General features: G+C 38.2%; 1 protein-coding gene across 1 annotated transcript; it reads right to left on the reverse strand.

Annotated features, from left to right (window-relative positions):
• Window positions 1-5,276: 5,276 nt before the first annotated feature.
• On the reverse strand, window positions 5,277-20,342 carry sall3a (spalt-like transcription factor 3a; the record flags this gene model as incomplete). The annotated part of the gene is made up of 4 exons (XM_079444933.1): window positions 5,277-5,705; window positions 9,561-9,895; window positions 12,176-15,283; window positions 20,261-20,342. 4 exons carry the CDS (start codon window positions 20,340-20,342, stop codon window positions 5,277-5,279), a joined length of 3,954 nt encoding a protein of 1,317 aa, XP_079301059.1.
• Window positions 20,343-21,491: the final 1,149 nt, after the last annotated feature.

Here is a 21,491-nt window from a genome sequence, read left to right on the forward strand (position 1 = left end):
GCTTCGGAACTGAGTGGTTCATCATTCTGCTCCTGACAAGCCTTTCGTCTACGGTGCCTGTGAGTCAAGCATGCTCTCTGGAGGTCTCTCGTGCTGGTGTCACGGCGCTTCAGTCGCGGTGGTTCCTTCCTTTCGTGATTCCGTGATTTTGGGGCCCTTGAGATGTTTTGGCATGCCCTGATATTTGTGCTTATTTCAGCTACTTATAACATACTATTGACCAACATGTATTTTTTTTTATATTCAGCACAAACTGTGCTACAATAATATGTGACCAAGATGAATGTACATGTTTGCATTTTTTAGAAAAAAAAATATTATGCGTGGTTGTTTACTACAAAAGGATGTACTTTGTACTATAAAAAAAGGATATTTTATATCTGAGAAACTAATTATTATTGTTTAGCACGCTATTAAATTTGTGAACTTCAAACATTTTTCTAAACATTCTTAGATGCATAGCATTCATGTTGTCGTTTGGGAAAAAGCCAACTAAACGTGTTCAAGTTTGTCACAATAACACATTAACTAATGCAAAAAAAGAAACATTACTTACTCATCAGATCAATCTTCTCTTCTGGATGAACTCTTGCTCTTATTTTGAGGGAAATCCAGCCTTTACTCAGCGCGTCTTCTTCCAGAAACGAACAGTACCCGCGATGGATGACCTCCTGACTCTTTGTTTATGTTGGGCGTCTCCATGCCCACGTGGCTCACGTGGTTATTTACAAATGAACGGCACGAGCTGCGAGGCGGCGGGATTGCATTAGAAATAATGAGTTAGACAGGAAAGACTGAACATCCTGTTGGTTTCATACGGATTACTTTTTCACAGAATGTTTGTTTTCGAGAAGACTTACTTCATTTAAAAGTAAACACTTCAAGCTTTCTATAGAGATTTCTGTGTTGAGTATTTGCTGAGTTACAGTTCATTTTAGTGATGTGTTTCAAAAAGCAGTTCGCAGAGATGGAGAAGACAAAGAGCGCACCCAGTTTGTTTTCTTTTTTTTCCAAAACCACAAAGTTTTGTTGTAATTGTGAAAGTACACAAAAAAGTAGACACTTTTTCGTTTGATGTATAACACTTATTTGTGTGACCAAAATCAACAGTATTTTTAGTGTCTTTTGCACTGATAAGAAAAAAAAATGAGCTTGTCTCGCCGGCGAGACAGCTGACCCCAGAGGGTTAAGACCAATCTTGGATCTGTGCGTCTTGAACCGGGCCCTTCACAAGCTCCCGTTCAAGATGCTCACGCAGAAACACATCTTCAGGTGCATCCGTCCCCGAGATTGGTTTGCAGCGATCGATCTGAAGGACGAGTACTTCCATGTATTGATCCTTCCGCGCCACAGGCCATTCCTGAAGTTTGCGTTCGAAGCACGAGCATATCAGTACAAGGTCCTGCCATTTGGGCTGTCCCTATCGCCCTGTGTCTTCACAAAAGTTGCGGAGGCAGCCCTTCAACACTGGCTCCATGGCCGAGTCCCGAGGTGGGCGTGGCAACGCGGCACTCACTGGGTCCAAGTCACACCGGCCTGCCGCCAAACCCTCACCCCCTGGTCAGACCTCTCGATTCTTCGGGGAGGAGTGCCCCTGGAGCAGGTCTCCAGGCATGCTGTGGTTTACACGGATGCCTCCACCACCGGCTGGGGCGCCACGTTCGACGGGCTTGCAGTGTCGGGGGTTTGGACAGGCCCCCAACTGCGCTGGCACATCAATTGCCTAGAGTTGCTGGCAGTACGCCTGGCCTTGATCTGTCTCAAGAGCCACCTACGAGGCAAGCACGTACTGGTCTGCACAGACAACACTGCGACCATTGCGTACATCAACCAACAAGGTGGTCTATGCTCCCGTCGCATGTCGCAACTCACCCGCCACCTCTTCCTCTGGAGTCAGAAGCATCTGAGGTCGTTTCGTGCCATTCACATTCCAGAGACGGGGCACCTTATGGCACCTGCGTCCAGACCTCTGGAAACTTCATGTCTGGTCCCTGGACGGGGCGCGGAGGTTCTAGGTGACCTACCCCAAAAGGTAGTTGACACCATCACTTCGGCGAGAGCGCTGTCTACGAGACATGCTTATGCCTTGAAGCGGAACCTGTTCATTGATTGGTGTTCTCGAGAAGACCACCGGAAGTGCCGATCAGAGTCGTGCTTTCCTTTCTGCAGCAAGGGTTGGAGCGAAGGCTGTCTCCCTCCACCCTTAAGGTCTATGTAGCTGCAATAGCAGCTAACTACGACCCCGTGGACGGGAAGTCGCTGGGGAAGCATGACCTGATCATCAGGTTCCTTAGGGGGGCGAGAAGGTTAAATCCTCCATGGCCCCCCTCTATACCCTCTTGGGACATGTCTCTAGTGTTCAGAGTACTACAGCAGGGCCCATTTGAGCCATTGCAGACAGTCGAGCTGAAGTTTCTTTCAATGAAGACTCTGCTCCTGCTGGCATTGGCCTCAATCAAAAGAGTATGGGACCTGCATGCATTTTCGGTCGATAAATCGTGCCTAGAGTTTGGGCCGGCTGTCTCCCAGGTAATCCTGAGGCCCCAGCCTGGCTATGTGTCCAAGGTTCCCATTACTCCCTTAAGGGACCAGGTTGTGAGCCTGCAAGCGCTACCCTCGGAGGAGGCAGACCCAGCCTTAGCTTTGATTTGTCCCGTCCGAGCATTGAGATGCTACGTTGACAGGACGCAAAGCTTCAGGACCTCAGACCAGCTCTTTGTCTGTCACGGAGGCTTGCAGAAAGGGAATGCCGTCTCCAAGCAGAGGATGGCCCACTGGATAATGGACGCCATCACCCTGGCTTACCAGGCACAGGGTGTGCCCTGCTCGTTCAGGTTGAGAGCCCACACTATTAGAAGTGTTGCATCATCCTGGGCGTTGGCTCGTGGTGCCTTGCTGGCAGATATTTGTAGATCTGCGGGCTGGGCGACCCCTAACACGTTCGCTAGGTTCTATAGCCTTTGTGTGGAAGCAGTTTCCTCCTATGTTCTCACCTCAAATGGGTAGAAGCACTGAGAGGCCACGGTTTCGGGTCGGCTTGCTAAGAACTTCCGCAGCGTTCCTGTTCCAAGTGGAACGGGTACGTTTTCCCAGTTTTATCCAGTCTTACTGAGTGGGTAGTGCCATAGCAACAGTAACTGGTCTTCTTGTGGTAAGCCCTGACCTGCGCCAAAAAACAGGGGTGCAGTAGTCTTCCACAGGACACTGGAAGGGGCAGTATCCGTGGACCTTTGGTAGGGATCCCAATTCGTTGGTCTCCCGACGTAACGTGGAGTGACCGACTGAAAGGGAACGTCTCAGTTACATATGTAACCCTCGTTCCCAGAAGGAGGGAACGGAGACGAGACGTCACGTCCCGTCGCCACGGCTGCTGTACCACCGTTGAGCGGCCGGGTCACCAGCTTGGCTCCTTAACGAAAACTTGAATATGCGATGCACCTGCTGCCTACTTATACTCACGCTGTGATCAGCGGCAGCTAGATGCAATAATTGCATGCCAATGTGCATTGGCTCCTTTAGATACACTCGTAGTGGATTAGTCTCCCTAAGCGAGATCCCAGATTTGTCGATCACCCGACATGATGTCTCTGTTCCCTCCTTCACGGAACGAGGGTTACATACATAACCGAGACGTTATCTAGGTATTTAATGAGTTGCCTCATTTGTTTGAAGATCCTGCTTTGATATCTGGTATGTAATGCAATGAAATGCAAGAATTTGTGTGTCCAAAGGTGTCCAATACTTTTTGGGGCCACTGTATATTTATGTGAAAGTGTTCTTATTTAGGGTATATGAATATTTTAATGAATATATTTAAACTTATTTGATTTGTTTCCTCTGTTTTAAATTTTGAGAAAAAATTATTTGATGAAAAAGCAGTGGTCATAAGTAGAAACAGAGACAGCATTAAACAGACAAAGTCTCTTCTTATTTTATTTGAGCTTAATTGGACAGAATGTCTTGAAATTAGGGGGAAGAGAGCTATTTCTGTGCTACATCCAGAATTCACATTTACAAACCCCACAAGTGAGGAAGGATAAATAAATAAATAAATAAGATATAATAATAATAATAAAATTAATTTAGATAACTCGATAACTCAGGCCCACATTAATACAATCTCACAAACAAGACCATTCCTCTAAAATGTGCATTCCCGAACATGACAAATCACCATTATTATTATTATTTGTGTGTGGGTGTGCGCACACGTGTTTTTGTGACAAATGAGGACATCAATTTGTATAATGACACAGGTACGACATGTGAAGGTGACTTATGAGGACATCGCCTCATGTCCCCACTTTTCAAAACGCTTATAAATCATACAAAGAGAGTATTTTTTTTTGGGGGGGGGGGGGTAGAAATGCACAGTTTCCTGTGAAGGCTAAGTTTAGGTGTAGGGTAGGTGTAGGGCAATAGCACATACAGTTTGTATAGTATAAAAACCATTACGCCTATGGGATGTCCCCACTTTTCACAAAAACAAATGTGTGTGTGTGTGTGTGTGTGTGTGTGTGTGTGTGTGTGTTACAAAAAAATCATACCAGTTCTGTTTGTACTGAGTAGATTTGCTAACACAAACTTTTTTATAGAACTGTTTTTTTTCTTTATAAAGAATAAAAAAGAGGCTTGTGATTGTAGCAGTTTTAAATATCAGAGCTGTCCCATTATGTAGGATATTACATTGCATTGGTATAATGAAGTTTTTTTTTCTGTTAATTTCAATGTATATTTAAAATAAAAATTTAGAAAAGATGAAATTAAATGAAATTAAATAGATTAATAGAAACTCAGAGGAATTAAATATATATTAATACCTGCTTTTAATTTATTTCATAAATATTAAGACACAGATGATATAGGACTCTTGTCCTTTTGGTCAGGCATCTAGAAAATGAAAAAGCTAAGATTTACAATTTCATGTTTCTTCATGTACCACGAGCAACTATTATCTTTCCACAAAGAAATAGATCTTTTTTTTTTTTTGCCCATGTCAGCTGAAACATATATAGGTCAGAGGGTAATACCACTGAAGAAAGAAACATACTGATATAAACCAGTAAGTACCATGCAAACCTGTCAAGACAAATGTTTTTACTGAATGTATAGTAGGACTGAAGAACACTAAATACTAGAGTTCCAAATCTAAACAGCATATCAGACTTAATTCATACAATATAATAAATACTTCAAACTGGATTAAGTATTACTCTTTCTATTTTTTTATTAATTCATTAATCTTTTTTTCTGAATCATTTTCTAACTGTACATCATCATTTAATCCTGATTTCATTGTCCTCTTCCCTGAATCTGGAGAAGGGATGTCCAATTCTCATTTCCAGGTTAGTCTTCTCAAGTTCAGTCAGTGGAGGGCTGCTCCCAGTGCGAGACCTCTCCATCCCTCCTGACATTCCTCCTACAGCAGGAATGCCACCACCACTTAGACTAATGGGAATGGATGGAACGCCTCCATTCTGAATGACAGAGATTTCATTGTTTTTCATTGCTAGTCCATTGGTAATGGCTACATACTGATTCCAAAAGCCTGGGTCTATGTTGATTGCTCGTGCTGCAAGATCCTTCTGAAAGATTTCATTGAATTTAATGGTATCTCCCCCTAGGAGAGCCATCGGATTGTCCACTGACAGTCGTCTTCCCCGCCGGGCTGGGGCATTGTTCCACATGTGGGTTCCCATGTGGACCTGAAATGAGAATGCTAGTTCAGTTTATGTGCATCACAAACAAATAAATAAACAATATTTATTTATATGCATTTCTTATACACTTTTATAACATTAATCTGCTTTATAAATATATATCAAATACATATAACGGAAAACTTGCTTTAGTAAATTTAATCTCATTTGAAGTTAGTAACTAGTAAAATTAGTAACAATATAGATGCAAGGAGCAATTACAAGGCCAAGCACCTTAGTGGCAGATCTGTTAAAATAAATTTTAATAGGACATAGTATCCCCAATTATGACTTTAAGCCATAACTAAAACTGCTTATAGCTTAATACAGTTGTTTATAACTTTTGATTAATAGGTAGCATCACAAAATTAGTATGGTATTGTTAGAGAATGGTTAAAATGACATGCAAAATTTCATGTCAAGTCACCTTTATTTCTATAGCGCTTTATACAATACAGATTGTGTTGAAGCAGCTTCACAGAGATAAACAGGAAATAGCAGAATCAATTATGAAAATTCATGCTATGGAGAGTTTCAGGTTCTCAGTTGTTCAGTTTCTCCTGTTAAGCAGCTCTAAAAGAAAATAGTGTAATTATTTAGCTCAAGTCAGTTCATATCAATCACAGTTATTTCAATGTTATGAATGTATCTCAATGTGTATACCACTAACGATAACCATCCTTCTTGATAAAACTGCATTTTGGTCCCAGCTTGTCCAGGCATGACATGCCCATAGCTAGATCTAGTAGGGATCTGTGCTGAGGGCTTGCTTAGTTGTCAAGGTCTTTGACAACTGAACATCTGTCCCTAGCCCTAGATCTTGTCTCATTGTGGTCTTTGCTGACTGTGAGGGGCTGTGTTGTTGTCGTTTCTGGGTGCACCATCTGTCAATATTCTAAAGCATTGCTAAAAATATTTTAGCACAAACATGCTCCTGTGAGCATGTAGGACATACTGCTGCTGTACATACTGTATAACATATATGAAATAACCCCTGTGTACAATAACATACGTGAAATTACCCTGTATATACCCTGCAGATATATACAGGTGGAGTTGGAGAAGATGGAGGGTTTCTAAGTTAGAACCTATCGGCAAATCTAGAGTTTCATAACAGAGCATCATATTGGTGTTTATCTAATGTGATATTCTATTTGCTGCAAAGAACTAGTGGTGGACAAAATACACAAATCAGGTACTTGAGCAAAAGTACAGATAACCTAATAAAATATTACTCCAGTAAAACTACTCTTACTCAAAAGTATTTGATGTTTAATGTACTTAAAGCTGCAGTCCATAACGTTTTTTTTTTGTTTGTTTGTTTGTTTAAAAATGATCCAAAATAAATTTTTGACCAAGTAACCAGCCAGTGATCTCCTTACCCTGGCCTTATTCACAAAGGTAAGCTTGTAATAATGTGTTTTAATTTGAGTGGTACAGGTAGGTTTAAGCTCCTGATGTTTTGCCAAAAGCCCCTGATCTTTTTGAAGATGGACCAATCACTTCACAAATAATTTTTTTATACATTTTTATTTGTTCTTCAAATACTAGAAATCCAACAATGATGAGGCCGCATACTTGGATGAGGTAGAGAGACTCACATCATGGTGCCAGGACAACTGTCGCTCTCTGAATGTGAGCAAAACTAAAGAGCTGATCATGGACTTTAGGAAGAGACAGCAGCAGCCCTACACTCCTCTTATGATCAGTAGGACCCCTGTGGAGAGGGTGAGTAGCTTCAAGTTCCTCGGTGTAAACATCTCCGAGAACCTGACTTGGACTACACACATCCAAACACAGGTTAAGAAAGCCAGGCAAAGACTGTACCACCTGCGACAGCTGAGGAAATTCAGGGTACAACTTTTTTGCACATTCTTTTGCACATTCCTCTTTATTACTATTTAAGTCAACAACATACTGACCTGCACATTTATATTTATATATATATTTTTTTATCTTTTATTTTATTTATTTTTTCTACTTTTCTTTTTCTTAATATTTGTATTTTATATAATTGCACTGTCCTTGGAGCGGACCTGACCTACATTTCACTGCTGGTTATACTCTGTATTAATTGTGTATGTGACAAATAAAAATCTTGAATCTTGAAGCTAAAGATGCACACCAGTAATGTTGTTTTCTAAGGGACATTTATAAAAATTACTTAAATGTCCTAATTGAATTACAGCCTGATCCTGGTTTAGTCTAAACTCTGTCTGTGAAACCAGGCCATAGAATCTGTAATTCCGAAGTACAGTATCCACACTGGTGTGGTGACTGACAGCCGCCACATACTCTTCAAAATATTAGATTAATCCGCACTGAGGACCCATGCCAATGCACAAGCCACGTTAAGATAATAATTCCACAATTGCCGGTTTCAAACAGATGGCGACAAACTGGTGACAAAGAGCCAAAACTTACGGACTGCAGCTTTAAGTATTAAAAGTAAAAAGCACTGATTGGTGAATGTTTATTTTGAAATTTTTACTTATAATTTTATTTTATATTTAATAATTTTACATTATATATTTTACATAATCCTACTGCTCAAAATATCTGGGAGAGGGGGCTTGTCATAAACTATCAAAACATTAAATATATTCAAATATCAATTTAGGTTACTGATACTTCATTTATGCAAACAAGTGAAAAAAATAACATTTAAAAATGAGGAAAATAAAAAGTGTGTTGACAAACAATATACTGTACGAAACAGATGCCACATAGGCCAACATGTATACAATTTTAGGAAAGAATATTATGCAAACATACTACACTCTAAAAAAATAAAATAAAAAAATACTGGGTTAAATAAAACCCAGGGCTGGGTAAAATATGGCCAAACCCAGCTATTGGGTTGTTTTGACCCAGTGGTTGGGTTAGTACCCAGAAGGTTGGATTAAACAGTTCACCAAACTGCTTGGTCAAAACAACCCAGTTGCTGGGTTTGTCCATATTTCACCCAGCGCTGGGTTGTGTTTAACACAGTATTTTTTAGAGTGTAGTTTGAAACTTATTTGAAACTGTTTCAGCAGTGGGGCAGATGTATAGGCAATAATTTGTGTTATTTTTTTTTTATCTCATTCTTACCTAAAAACCTACCCCGTTGATACAGTGACACACAAAAGTGGACATGTCTGCATTCAAACATTTCAAATAGCTCACCCTTTTACAGTTCATTTAGTTCACAAAATCATGTGATTTAGTTCACAATACAGTCATGACCTAAATATGATTTCCATTTACAATAATGAATCCTAAAAAATAATTTGAAAAAAAATTAGCTTTTCATGCCAACTGTCATGTGCGTACTCAAGCTCCAAAGATGTGCCCGTTCTCAGCTCATTTTGAGTCAAACTTGTGAATTCATTGAATTGTTACCTGGAGGCTTGCTTTTACCATACAGTAGCATTTGAATCAGTGAGTTTCTGACTTGAGAAAAGCTGCATCAGTTAAATTTGTGAATGGATCATCCAGTATGATTTGCAAACCAATTTAATGGGTTAATTGAAAAGAATCAGCTTGTTCATGTGTTAGACACAGTTATTGCGTTTCAGAGAGTGTGACGATTTCTCCAGTTCAAAATTATGAGGAATGACATGTTTTGAAGAAATCTATTGGAGCAAAAAGTATGATATTATGCTTTAGTATGCAGTGAAGTAAAAATAAAAGCTTCTCAAAATAAAAAAAATACTCTGATAAAGTGCAGATACTGGAAAAATATACTTGAGTACAATAACAAAGTAAAAGTACTTACTGTTACTGTCCACAACTGCAAACAACAAATACATTTATATATGTAATACCATAAATATAAACTAATATACACACATAGGCTAAATGAATTTTAAGCCATACCTTCAGATTTCCCTTTGTGGTGAAGGCTCTGCCACAGATGGAACAACCAAATGGTTTTTCTCCTGTGTGAGTGCGTTCATGGATCTGAAGAGCACTGGCTGATGAAAAATTCTTCCCACAAGAGGTGCAGTTGTGTTGTTTGGGGGTCCGCCGAGGTGGAGGTGGTGCAAGCTTTGGTGTAAGGTTGGGGCTTATTGTTGTCTGAGGGGTTGTGGAAGGTACCTGGGGGGCAGCTGGTAAGTGGCACCCCTCACACATGGCTGGTGGTTTACTGTGACCATTTTCAAATTTGACTGTGCTTGGTTCTGAGCTCATAATGCTGGGAGTGTTTAAACCTAAATGAATGAATGAATGAATGAATGAATATATAACAGGAAAATGTTTATTTTATTTACTTACAGTATTATATACTGTAGAACAGCGGTTCCCAATCTCAGTCCCCCCCCCCCCCCCCCCCCCACACACACACACCCACACACCCCGATTCAGATAACCAGCTCAGCAGATGCTACGTGCATGAACTGTGTTCCGATTGATATGAATCCTACACAGTGTTCATTGCTCCATATTCCCTGAGCAGGGAAATACCTTGAAGTTTACTTTACTTCGGAACATTCATTCATGGATTTGCACTGCGCCGCTGCCTGCAGCGTCTTCACACACAGACGAGTGTGACATCATATACCTCTGTAAATAAATACAATTTCAATTCACGTCTCGCACAATTTAATGCCCTTTCAATGGAACATATATACTCGTTTCGAACTGGAATCATGGCGGAATATCTGGCGATGTCCACTTTGCAGGGCACTTACGGTAGAATAGAACAAACGTTGTACGTGATAAGGGATTTATACAAATTTTGCAGAGTGAGGGGGTGGGGGTTGTGGGCGGGAGGACTGGGATTGGGAAACGCTGCTGTATATACTGTACAGTATGAAAAATTAAAGAATAGGTTAATAACTCTATGTGTGTGCTATATACACTACCAGTCAAATGTTTTTGAACAGTAAGATTTTTGATGTTTTTAAAGAATTCTCTTCTACTCACCAAGCCTGCATTTGTTTGATCCAAAAAACAGCAAAAGCAGTAATATTGTGAAATATTTTTACTATTTTAAATAACTGATTTCTGTTTGAATATATTTTAAAATGCAATTTATTCCTGTAATCAAAGCTAAATTTTCAGCATCGTTACTCCAGTCTTACTACATGATAATTTTACTTACTTACTTACTTACTTTTGTCATTTAGCAGACGCTTTTGTCCAAAGCGACTTACAAATAAGAAAAAGTAACTAAAACTAAAAAGTTACAACTCTATAAATACTATCTACCCACATATTTAAGAAAATAAAGAAATTAAATAAAATTGACACATGCATATAACAACATTTCAATAATAAACATATCAATGAAAAAATTTAATAAAAAGCGATAATACTATCCCTTGACGGTGTCCCTGCCCGGTGGAGTCGCACGGTAGAGTCGATGGTCTTTACACTCTTTACTTTTTTACTTTTGTTATTTAATATGCTGATTTGCTGTTTAAGAAACATTATTATTATTATTATTATTATCAACATTTAAAACAGTTGAGCACATAAAAAAAAACAAAAACAAAAAACATTTGAAAAAAATATTTTTCCCCCATAATTCTTTCATGAATGGAAAGATCCAAAGATCAGCATTTATCTGCTGAAATAAAAAGCTTTTGTAACATTATACTTTACATTATATTATACACTATACCATGTAATAGCATATTCAAAAGGGAGAAATTATAGAAATTAATACTTTTATTTAGCAACAATGCTTTAAACTGATAAAAAAAGTGATGATAAAGACATTTATAATGTTACAAAAGATTTATATTCAGATAAATGCTGTTCTTCTGAACTTTCTATTTATCAATGAAACCTGGAAAAAAGCCCAAATTTTACTCATCTGTTTTCAAAATAATAACAATAATAATAATGATAATGTTGTTTTTTGAGCAGCAAATCAGAATATTATAATGATTTGTGAAGGATTATGTGAATGAGTAATAATGCAAAAAATTAAGCTTTGAATTCACAGAAATAAGTGATATTTTAAATATATATTCAAATAGAAAACAGTTATTTTAAATAGTAAAAAAATATTTAAAAATTGTACTGCTTTTGCTGTACTTTGGATCAAATAAATGCAGGGTTGGTGATCATAAGATACTTCTTTCAAAAACTTTTGACTGATAGTGTATATACGGTATAGCACACACACACACACACACACAACCACACATAGACAAACACGTTTATTTTTGTGAATTGTGGGGACATTCCATAGGCGTAATGGTTTTTATACTATAATAAAAACATACTTTCTATCGCACTACACCAACCCTACCAGTAACAGGAAACTTTGTGCATTTTTACTTTCTCCAAAAAACTAATTCTGTCTGATTTATAAGCCTTTTGAAATATGGGGTCATGGGGAATTGTCCTCATCAGTCACCTTCTCCTTGTAATACCTATGTCATACCCATGTCATTATACAAATGTATGTCCTCATATGTCACAAAAACGCGCAAACACACACACACACACACACACACATGTGTCTACAAGTATACTACCTTTGTCTTTTCCCAGGAACAGCAGACTGAAGTGATTCTCGTCTTTGACAAATGACCTGGTGTGCTGTGTGGCAGTGAGATCTAATGCACCTGTGTTTTCCGATCCAGGAGAAGGGGTATTTGACTGTTCAAACTTCACTGTTGCATTCACTGAAGGAAGATGCAAAGCATCCTCCTTGCTGTTATTTGTCTGAGTAGGTGACTTGGAGCGATGACTCTCAGATTGACTATAAGTAGGAGACAGAGCCTGCATAGAGCCAGATGATTCAGAATGTGCTGGACTCCCAACACTGTGGTTCTCCAAGTCTCCTACAGTGAAAGATGACTCATTTTTAAACACGTCTTCATTTTCCTCATCAATTGAACTCGCATTTTCTGGAGGCTGAAGGCTGAATGCATTGGTTGTTTTAACTGTCATGTCAGAAAGTCTCATTTCATTCTCCAAAGCAACCATACTAGAAATAAGAGAGGTTGGGGGTGAAGTGCTTATCTCTGTGTATAAATGTTTTTTGGGTGGGTCCACATTCCCTTCTTTAATACCCGCTTCATCTTCCATTGCTTGGTCCATCTCATCATTTAGCTCGTCATCATAGTTGTTCATGGTAGGTAAGCTCTTTTCATCAAATGACAGATTTGAGTCCATGTCCTGAACACTGTCAGGCTGGGGTGTGTTAGGAATCTGTCCACCCATATGCATGCGGATGTGTTGCTGCAGAACTACTGCATTAGTAAACTTTTTCTGGCATATGGGACAAGAGTGCTGTACCCGGAGAGGGGGCTTTGATCTGTGAACCCCAAAGTGTGTTTTCAAATTACCCTTGGTTGTGAAAGCACGACCACATATTTTACATTTAAAGGGTCTTTCTCCTGTATGGATGCGATAATGCATCTTCAGAGCACTCTGACAACTAAGCACACGATGACAGATGACACATTGGTTGGGGTCTGTCATCTTTTTATCAATATTTTCCACCAACTGCTGAAGCTTTGAGGTCTCTGATGTTTGCATAGAGTCCAGGAGGCCACCAAAAGGAAATTTGGGCTTAAACTGACTCGAAACCATTTGAAGGGATGAATGAAAGACAGCAGAGGGAGTATTTGCTGAATCTATTATTTGTGTTCTGGTGCTAGTTGTGGTTGTTGTAGAAATCACTTGGTGTATGGAGGAAGCCAATATGCTGGTTTCTCCGGGCCTGGTGGTGGAGGTGGGTGGTAGATGAAGGGCTTCAGGTTTTAGAACTGGAGGTGTGTCACTTGCCACACTAGGCTGTGGTGAACTGGAAATTTGTGCAATACTAGCCTCAGCAATGAGGTGATTAGGAGACATAGATGTACACTCACTTGATGATGGTGATGGCATTTGAGGTGACCTACTTAAAGGGGAAAAACTACTTGAATCCCCATAATTTCCTATAATATTGGGTATTGTTGGGGGGAGTTGAAGTGCTATTGATGTTGGGATTGTAGACAAAGTAGGTTTGCTATCCAGCCATGTGGTAACAGGTTTTTCTGGGGGAAATGACATGCCATAAGGTATACCTGAGCTAGTTGGAACATTATCCAGATACTCAGGAACTGGATAGGGGTTCATTTGAATCTGAGGATACTTTTCTTTGTGTCTCTGAAAATGAACCTTCAAGTTACCCTTTGTGGAGAAGCGATTACCACAAATGTTGCATTTGAAAGGCCTTTCGCCAGTATGGGAGCGAAGATGAATTTGCAGGGCACTGTCACTTCCAAACACCTTGGCACAAAATCTGCACTTGTGTTTGAAGAAGGGATCTTCTGAACTGGGTTTGGTGTCAAACACAGAGACATTTGGGGGCTTTCCTTTGCGGTGTTTCATTAGAGCAGAAAGAGGATCAAGAGCATTTGTTGTGGCTGCAATACTGGCTAGAGGATTAGGGAAGATAACACTGCTGGATGAGCTGTGAGGTACGGGAGGAAGGCTAGAGGGGGATGTTAGCAATCTTCCATGAGTCAGTGTTAGAGGACTAGGTGTGTTTTTTGGAAGTGAAATACAACAACTTATTTCACCCCCAGTTCCTGTGCTACTACTGGTGCAGCTACTGCTGCCAATCGACGCTGAGCAAGGTGGCATTTGAGAAGGAACCACATTACTGGTTGTTGGATATAAGGAATTAATTGTGATATTGTTTTTCATCCCAGAACTGGCCAGCTGGCCAACTGTCTGAGGAACACTAACACAGGCTACCTCCAGAGCTGAAGATAATGATGCTGAGACCTGTCCATTGAAATCGGAGGGCCCTTTGATTGGAAGCTGAGGCACAGGGGGTGTAATGAAGCCATGTAAATGAAGCTGCCCAGGCATTGTGGATATGTTGGAAGATGAGGATACTTCTAAGGTAGTATTCATGCTGTGGTCTGCTTCATGGTTGACAGCTGTCTGTGTGGATGCCTGTTTGTTTATTAGCGCCACCTGGCTCCGAATCTGCTCTATCAATTGAAGCTGGTGGAGCTGTTGTTGCTGCAAGGCCATGAGCTGGTCAAGGATCATTGGAATGGCCATAGTTGACACTTCATCAGCTAGTGCTCCCCGGGCACCCTGAGAGAACTGAGCCACAGCCACACGAGTTCCATGCAATGTTTCCAGTGTGACATTAGTGCTGGGTATAGTATATCCTGCCCCAGAAGACTGCTTAAGATCTTCAAGTTGAGGTAGGCTTATGTCTGGCTCTGACAGTGTAACTTGATCTTCAGAATTTATGGGTTTCTCAGGAGACAGTTCCACTTCCATGGGCTCATATTCTTTCTCCAGAAAAGCACCTGGGTCCAGCATCATCTCTGCTTCTTCAACACCTTCAGTGGGCATGTGGCTTTCCTCTACTACATCCTCACTGTCTGCCGGCTCACTGCTGCAGCTGGGCATAGGTGATGGCTCAGGTGGGTAGTCCTGTGCTTGGTCTGAAGTCACTTCATTGTCACTGATAATTAACACAAGTGGATTCTTGGTACAGGTCTTCAGATGTTCACAGAAATCAGACCACTTAAAGAACTCAGCACAACACTTTTCACACACATGGGTCTCTTCACTCCCACTGCGGCTCTCATTTCCACTGTCTGAATCATCCAGTCCTTCGCCTGAGACTGAGAAGAACAGGAAAATGAAGGGAGGGGGGGGGGGATTATTATATTATTATTATTAATATTATTATTATTATTTGCACAATCAAATCTGTTTTACCCTTTCCCATGATTGTGTTCATCTTAACCACCAGTTTTGATCATTCTACTTTTCTCTGTATAGCCAGATAATATCTGTCCTTGTGCAATCTATTTATTTTGAGACTATCAATTGTAGAAATTGCCATTTGGAAGGGATTCAGTGCAAGTTGTTGATTTACACTGTTCATATACGCCAAGGGCACTTTATCTGAAAATCAAGTCTCACTCAGATTTACCACTAACATGAAACTTCAGATTTCATTAGTACTGTCAGATGTGTGATCTATGCTTTTGCAAAATCTTTTAACACACCGTGTGTTTATATAATAAATGTCTGTTAAAGTTATTGCATGTTCTGTAAAGTTGACATGTCACACCAGCCCTAATTCATATATAATCATATCTGAACTGTTTAAATCATACATTTGTTCTGAGAGTTTAATCTGTACAAATAAATTCAGTGCCAGATAATTTGTGCACTTGTATGCATCACATGCTTCATGGCAATTGTCTGGTAATGTGCTTGACTAGGAGTTTGGGTTAGGTATGAATTTATGTTAATTATGTTACACACATACACAGACACACACACAAAAAAAAAACAAAAAAAACTCTTAATAGACAACTTATCAAGCAGTGTTAAACATCTAAATGTTCATTTGACTGGACCTAGGGGAATATGAAATTCAATTACTCTGTAAATTCTACAGTAAAATGAATACACATGTTGAAAAAAAAAGCAAGAAGAAGAAAAGGATTTCATTCCTCTTTTCAGTAGTGACTGGAATTAAATTACAATTCCTATACATTCCTATCCTATTTCAAAGACAAACTAAAATGAACGTTTTTCCCTATTATTATTTAGTCATAATTATGCTTCCCTTTATTTGAGTTTATTTGAATAATGCTTCCTTTTATTATGAGTAATACAGACTGATATACATATATATATATATATATATATATATATATATATATATATATGTGTGTGTGTGTGTGTGTGTGTGTATGTTATATTCTGCCAATGTTATATTGTTATATAACAATCTGTTATTAGGCCAGATTACGAATTTATGCTTTTCAGTATTAAAAAGACATATTAAAAAAAAAATACACTTCTCGGTCTTCACCATTCCAAAATGCATATTCTCATAAAATATATATCTTATAACATATATCATAAAAACAAGTCAAATTCCCAGACTCACAAATGCTTAAAATGCAACTCATTGACTATTTTTATTTAATAAAAAAACAAACAATCTATTTGTGATATTTTTTGTGCTCAAGCCAAAGTGGCTAATATTATTCTACATACACTAGTACACTACGGTATACAATTCATTAGTGACAACCTACAGCATTTACTGACTACTTAAAATACTTGAAGTAGTCAGTAAATGCTCCAATATTCTCTAATATTACTCTAATATTAAGCTTTTACATGAAAACATCATGCCATGTCAGTGCCTAGTGATGAAAGGACCAATGCCAAAAGAAAATATGAATGAGAATGAGAATGAGAGGACATGAGTGAGAGACACTGAAAGGCATTTCTAAGCTTTGCACTTATGTCACAAAAAGGACCCAAATATCTTTCAAAACAATTAAAATTTAGTCAGTGTTTACAGATATGTAGCCAAAACATTACCAGTTACATAATTATTTAGACAATTTCCTATACATTAAAAAGATCTAAATAACAAAATCCCCCTGCAAAAATGTTTTTTGATAAAAAGTCAAAAATGTTATTCATTATCACTGAACAAACCTGAAGGGGGAAAAAAAACATGTTACAATTGCACATTTTCACATTTAATGAAGCTATATATATATATATATATGAAAGTGACGTGACATACTGCCAAGTATGGTGACCCATACTCGGAATTCGTGCTCTTCATTTATCCCATCCAAAGTGCACACACACAGCAGTGAACACACACACACCGTGAACACACACCCGGAGCAGTGGGCAGCCATTTATGCTGCGGCGCCCGGGGAGCAGTTGGGGGTTCGGCGCCTTGCTCAAGGGCACCTCAGTCGTGGTATTGAGGGTGGAGAGAGCGCTGGACATTCACATATATACATGTGGACATATATACATGCTGGACATATATATATATATATATATATAATTGGTATTATTTAATTGTGTACTTTAATTTAACAGCTGAATCTGAATCTATATATATAGTCAAACCATTCAGACACCTTCAACATTTCTTACATTATCAGTTTATTCGCAATAGTTTTATATATATATATATATATATATATATATATATATATATATACATAAGTACACAATTAAATAATACCAATTTAAGTCAACCAATTGCCAATCAATGCCTAATTTTGTTCAGTATGTGGTGTAAAAAGTTCACATTAGCAATTAAAGGAAAAACACTTAAGCAAAACATGGTCAGGTCAAAGTGTCTGAATAATTTGTCATCCCAAATTTTTTTATCAGTTTTACTGGTAGTCCACTGTATGAAGAATTTTTAAGTATAATATGTCACAGTTTACTTTATTTTGCTCTCCTCACTTACTATAGTGTCTTGCACCCACTAGTAAAAAATATTTTAAAAATAATATCTGGTATATCTCTATATAGTGGATTACCAAGAGAGAATCAACACGAGCATTTAAATACTTGTGCAAAGAGGAACAGAGGAAATGTCTAAAGAAACACTGCGTTCATTAAGAAAAGGACAAAGTTACTTAAATATTCTTACTCGGTGACCGGGGAAATATAAAAGACAGGAAAAGTAGTGTTAAAAAATACACAGTGAATTCAAATGTATCAGCAGAAGAAAAAAAAATCTTTATGTAAGATTTTTGGTGTTTGACATTGTAAACTCTGTTAGGTGTTCATAATGACAAGTTTGAAAGAACTCTTAGTTGTTTGGAGATGAAAGACAACATAAAGACTATTATAATTAATACTTCATAGGGCATATATGAGCCACTTTCCCCAGGTCAACAGAACATCTGCACAAATTGCATTTAATGTTTGACATCTATTGGCCACCCATGATGGTGCCTTAAAGCCAAAGGTTAAGTGCATGCAGTATCAAAGCACTTTAAAGCAGCCCTCCTCAGGGACAATTGTGTCAGGTCAGGACTTACTTGGTGGGGGGGACAATGATTGTTTCTTGTTGACACACCATTGAGTTCCCACACAAAATAGTTTTTTTTTTTTTTCTTTCAAAAGCCAGGCAACCAAAAGAGAATCAAAATGGGCATTTAAAATAATTGTGCAAAGAGGAACAGAGGAAATGTCTAAAAACACTGTGCTCATTAAGAAAAGGACAAATTTGCTTAAACATTCTTACTAGAAAACATTCCACTAAGTGAAATTGAAGTATGAGAATGGTGTAATGGACATCTAGACCTTTGTCGGACAAAATGGTTAAATTCTCACAGCATGACCGATCGTGTCATTAGATTACTGTAATGGGGAAACAATCAATACTTCTGTTGCTAATCATATGCAGTATAATACAGATTATACATCAACAGTATACTGCCAAAAACCGAAATACAAGTCAACATAATATGTTCAGTACTGTTAGAGTTCAAATATGTTAGTTTAATTTGTCAATAAATTTCCAATGTGCATTTCTCATTAATTCTCTCTTGACTTACTGTGATTATTATATGTACACAAAAATGGCAAATATGTACTGAAAATATGTATTGATAGATTTATGAGTTTATCTGGATTACATGCGTATTTGCACTGTTGTTTATTTTATTTTTTTTCAAATAAACAATGTAATATAATATAATATAATAAAAAAATAATTTAGCAATAAATATGATAAAGTAGCTGATGTTTATAAACTAGACTATTTTTTCTACATACTCTGCTGAGTGACTGAGATATGAGGAAGGTTTTTACTTTCAAGTGATTATTATTATTGTTGTTGATATTATTATTAACAACTAATTCTCTAGTAACTGTTTTTGTATAAAATAGAATCAAGTAGAAGCCCGGATTGTTTTATTTCATGAGTGCAATGTCTGAGAGTTTAGTGCGATCGTCAATACACATGTGAAACTGACACCTTTTCTTTTTTCCTTTTCTTTTGGCAGTGATTTAGTGACGACTTAAGTAAAAATGTCCAGTTAAAACTAAGAAAAAAAAGTTAAATGTCAAAAAAAGATAGCCTACTTAATTTTTCACCTGAAAATCAGCCCGTTTTTATTTAAAGTCTTTGTAAAGACATTCGGTTAAAAGTTTGGAGTATCTCCCGAGTAACAAAACCTGCTTTTAGGATGCTTCTGCATAGTCACACACACACACACACGCACGCGCGCACACACACACACACGCGATAAATTAGGTTTTGTAGGTGAATCTCTCAACTTGAACAATAATCGCTGCATTGCGAATTTATTTGTATGCTTTTTATTAGATTTGTTAGTTTGTTATTATTTATTTGTTGGATTAACTAATATTTGAAGTTTCATATGAATTCCAAAGTCCATCGTTTGCTGTTTAATTTAAGAGTCACATTAAAAACGTCTATGTATTTTCAGTCATTTATATCTATCGAGGACTACACTAATGTAAATTTAACTGAAGCATTTTAACGTCATATTAACCTTCTGCTTTGACTTAAAATATAACATCAGAAAAATTAAGATTTCGATATTAAGTCGCACCTGTCATATATTCGAAAAGCGAAAAAAAACAATGCATAACAATTTTAGTAAACTGCAAAATAAGCTTGCAAATGTGAAACTACATAAACTATAAAAATTTTATAACATTAGCCTACTTTAGAATTGCAATAGTCAGTTATTTAATTATATTATATTATATTATATTATATATAATTATTTCATTTAATAACGCACCACACAGTAAAGTGATAGCAACGCACTCACCGCGTTCAGGGAGCAGCTCCAGAAGTGAAGGGTCCTCGTCCGATCTCAGCTGCTGTGGTTTTGCTTGCTTCCGACGGGACATTCTTCTGCTGCAAGATCAACCTCATTCATGAACATAAGCAGAGATCCGATGAAAAATCTCAAAAAGTCAAGCTGCAAAATAACGGAGATGATCTGCTATTATGTGAATGTATCATTATGACAGTGAATGATACTTTGGATTGGCAGAGATCCCGTGGGCACACTCGTATGGAAATGAGGGACGGACTCCAATTTACTAGGCAACTTCACCTTCAAATATCACCATCCACCCAAAATCACCTCTAACGCCCAGAGAAAAAGGAGGAGGGTCGAATGTTTTCTTTGCTCTCTAGGGCTTTTCCTCAGTAGTTCATTTTAGCAAGATTTTACTCTTAACTTCAAATGGTATAAATGTATATTCCCATAAGTTATTGAGAGAAAAGTGAATGATACAGGTTGCTCTTGTTCAGAATAACTTTTCTGCAGGTTCCGCTGTTCCATTAGTCGATACCATGAACGCATAACATAATCAATGCCTCTCTTTCTCTCGATAAACACAAGAAAAAAAAGTCGTCCTCCGATGTAAAAAAAAAAAAATCCAATATTTTGGCAACTAGTGCGCAATAGTGTACAACGGTAAGACCCCACTCTTTTTTAATGCTTAGGCTATAGCAACACAAATTTAGCCGTATTTATAAAGAAAGTTAAAGTGTTGGAGTCATTAAAAGTTAATCAGTTTAACGCATGATCCGTCGTATGTCATTCGTTTCAAGAGTCTGCAGTGGTTGTCTTCTATAAGACCGTTTGCCTCTCGCTCCAGGCCTACAAGTCACCTCGCATTGCCTGAAAAACGTCCGCGATTTAATATATTAAAAAAATACAAATAATAATAATAATAATAATAAAAACATGATTTTTACTGTCGTTGTCTGTCGTATTGGTTTACATTCAGCTGGGCGAAGCGGTAGCGCCAGAAGTTTGTTAGTTGTCGGTGATGGCGCTGGAGAGGTGTGTGTCCGTGTGTGAGACTGTGTCGTGTGAGGGATTTGCTGAAGGCTTGAGTTGAGCCCATTGCGGAGAGCAACCGCTAGGATGTAGCAGGACACACCAATTCACCACAGCCCGTCATCTGATGCTCACGACTGCATGAAACTGATCCGATAAAACCGCTGTCTAGTCTCAGTTTTTGAAGAAAACGTTTTTTTTATTT

The sequence above is a fragment of the Barbus barbus genome (assembly GCF_936440315.1).
Source record: "Barbus barbus genome assembly, chromosome: 21".
NCBI classification, from domain to species: domain Eukaryota; kingdom Metazoa; phylum Chordata; class Actinopteri; order Cypriniformes; family Cyprinidae; genus Barbus; species Barbus barbus.